Source organism: Diaphorina citri, unplaced genomic scaffold (genome assembly GCF_000475195.1).
Source record: "Diaphorina citri unplaced genomic scaffold, Diaci psyllid genome assembly version 1.1 scaffold6913, whole genome shotgun sequence".
Lineage (NCBI taxonomy): Eukaryota > Metazoa > Arthropoda > Insecta > Hemiptera > Psyllidae > Diaphorina > Diaphorina citri.
In genome coordinates, this window is record NW_007384289.1 from 9975 (window position 1) to 12805 (window position 2831).

At 36.4% G+C, this 2831-nt stretch overlaps 1 protein-coding gene across 1 annotated transcript in view; it reads right to left on the bottom strand.

The window, feature by feature from the left end:
• Positions 1-2831, bottom strand: part of LOC103522108 (golgin subfamily A member 6-like protein 6) — a 39789-nt gene that overhangs the window by 7865 nt on the left and 29093 nt on the right. Inside the window, exons 4-5 of the mRNA XM_026832456.1 lie at positions 2794-2815; positions 2024-2530 (exon numbers count right to left, since the gene is read on the bottom strand). Coding sequence (XP_026688257.1) covers positions 2024-2530; positions 2794-2815 — 529 coding nt within the window. The remainder of the gene's footprint in view (positions 1-2023; positions 2531-2793; positions 2816-2831) is intronic.

Sequence of the window (2831 nt, forward strand, 5' to 3'; positions counted from 1 at the left end):
TCTTCTTCTTATACTTATACATTTTATAAAAAAAAAAAAAAAAAAAAAACTGTTTAGCTGACCACGGTGAAAATTTTTGACTAGGTGTCAACTTCTCAATGCCCAAGCTTTGAGCCATTAAGTTAAGTAACATTTAAAAGGGAAGGGAGTAAAGGAGTAAAACGAATTCGGAATGGTGTTCTTACTGAAGTTTGTAAAGCTGTACAATTGGCATATTCAATATGTAAATAGTTCAATATCCAAGAAAACTCGAGAAACTCTTGTTTATTTATTTATTTGTGAAGAACCAAAAATTAACAGCGTATAGAAAACCATTGAAACGGTATTCCTGACAACCTTCATCCAATCCATGTATCCATGCGTCTAACAAAAGAAAAAAACAGAAAAAGACACAAAAATGTTTAATTGAAAGTTCGAATAAATTGACAAGATTGATATCTTGGATGTGATCTATGTTACTAAGTTAAAAAGATCCTCAAAATACCAAACTAAAATAAAAGTCAAAAAGAGAAGCATACTACAACTTACAAGCAGAGGTAGATTCTTAAGGACCGGTCAAAAGGGAATCGCGAGCCATAAAAATTTAAAGGTCGTTTTGGGAAAGAGGCATAAAACACATACCAGTTCATTAAATATTTAAAAGAAGAACTAAAGAAGCCTTTAAGTATCCACCTGGCAAGAAAAAACCAAGAAGACATAAAAATAGGCAAAAGACTTTACAGCGTATTAGGTAACATTAAATTCGAATGCAAACAAAACCACAGTAGTTAAAATGCTTCTTAGGCAAAACAATAGTTTTCTATGAAGACTTAAAAGGAACAATTTATAATAAAATTCCCAAGGTGTGTAATTTAATCCACGTTTTCGACAGTTGTAGCAAATGAGGCCAGTAGACTACTCAGACTAAAAGGGTGGATTGTCTCTTTCATTTTGACCAGAAAGAAACAAAAAATATATCATTTGTTAACTAGGGTAAAATTCTTAAAATGATAAACTCCTGGGAATCAAAATGTATCTACTTTGTACTTGGAAAGTAAAAAAACTAAATAACAGTTGTTCTTATGGTCTAATGAACCGAACTAGTCATAAAAGGATCCAAAAACTGTTAGGTTCAACTAACGTTGACAAAGGGCCAAAGTTTGTGGCCGTGAAAGAACATTACTGTTTTTTGAAAATTTCTTCTTCTTCTTCTTCTTCTTCTTCTTCTTCTTCTTCTTCTTCTTCTTCTTTAAATGTAAACTGGCAACTTGTGACGCTTCTTGCATTCTTCCTATGCTGATGTCCTAAAAGTCAGTGCGGTACTAGGTATCTGATCTTTTGAATGGAAAGGGCATATAATTATGGCCCATCTAGTGGTGGCATTAAAAACCTGCCTCAACCCCGGGAAGTAGCACTTTATGGACAAAAATGGTCTCATGACTCATCCTAGGATAAGAATTCCTTGTCGTTCAAAAGATAAAGGGGAAGGTACCTACCGCACAGGCGGACTTCTGGAACATAGGTACAGTGTGTTCGAAAAGTCTTGGATCACCTAACAGCTAAAGATTTTTTGAAGAGGCCACCAAATTTCGACCTTAGCCAGGTATCTTCGAAATCTCAAAGCCAGCCTAGTTAGCTTGGTTGGTAGCGCGTCTGCTTTGTAAGCGCTGGGCCCCAGGTTCGATTCCCGCCCGGGGCGGATTTTATCCTGATGGGATAATATGTTCGTTCTCTGAACGGCTGGCTTTCTCCTATCCTGTCTCTCTTCGATTTCGGGACGATAAGACCTGTGCAATTACAGTTTTCCCTCTGTCAAACCTCTAAATTAAAAAAAAAAAATAAAAAAAAATAAAAACTGACCATTGAAATTTTGACCTAATTACATTACTTTCCTTCCCATAGGATAAGGAAAGTAAAAAGAAAAAACATGACCTATCCTACCTTCTCTCCTTACGTTACACCATGGATTTCATGCAATCTAATTCAAATTTATAATAATGAAACTCACCACTTTCTTTCAAATTTTTCTCCATTAGTTGAGACTTCAACTTCTCCTGTTCCTCTTCCAGTAACTGTACTTTTGCCTTCAACTTCTCCTGTTCCTCTTCCAGTAACTGTACTTTTGCCTTATACACTTCAAGTCCTTCATGCAAAGTGGCACACAGTGACTCAGCTACTGGTGTAGCAATTTCCATTGGCTCAGATTCCAATTGCAAAATGTTGTCTGGCAGAGATTCCTCAGTGTTCTCACGTACTTCAGGTGAAACAACACAAGTAAAAAGGGCTTTCTTCACCTCACTAAGCCTGTCTTCACACAATTTCCTCTCTTTCATCTTTTTCTCTCTCCGAGAAGGAGATTTTACAATTATTTGGGTCTTAGGACCATTCAAAGATGGAATACTTCCTGGCTTGATTTTCCTTGAGACACTGGGAGAGTAGTTCAACAAATTATGCTGTAACTTCCAGTGTTTGTCACTTTCTGCAAAATGTATGAACAGATTCTGGCATACTGGGTATTTACTTTGTCTGCTCTTCGACAAAACTTTAGCCACTCAGCACAAATAAGTTTATCTTTGGGAAAGGTATAGTACTGGATTTTAACAGTAGTTGGACTTTGCTTTTTAAGTTTTTTGTTGTTGTTGCTTTTACAACCAAACACAGCACAGTTAACCATTGTTAAAGAAACAACAAGTTAATATAAAATCACTGTATTTAGAAGAGAGACTTGCTCGGCCGTGCATCCGTGCAACGATGACGTTGCTTGACTACCTACGCATCTTCAGTTGTTACCTTCTTAAGTAGATTACTCGGAACGGTATGGACTAGATCGTTTCTTCTAAGGGTACAACATC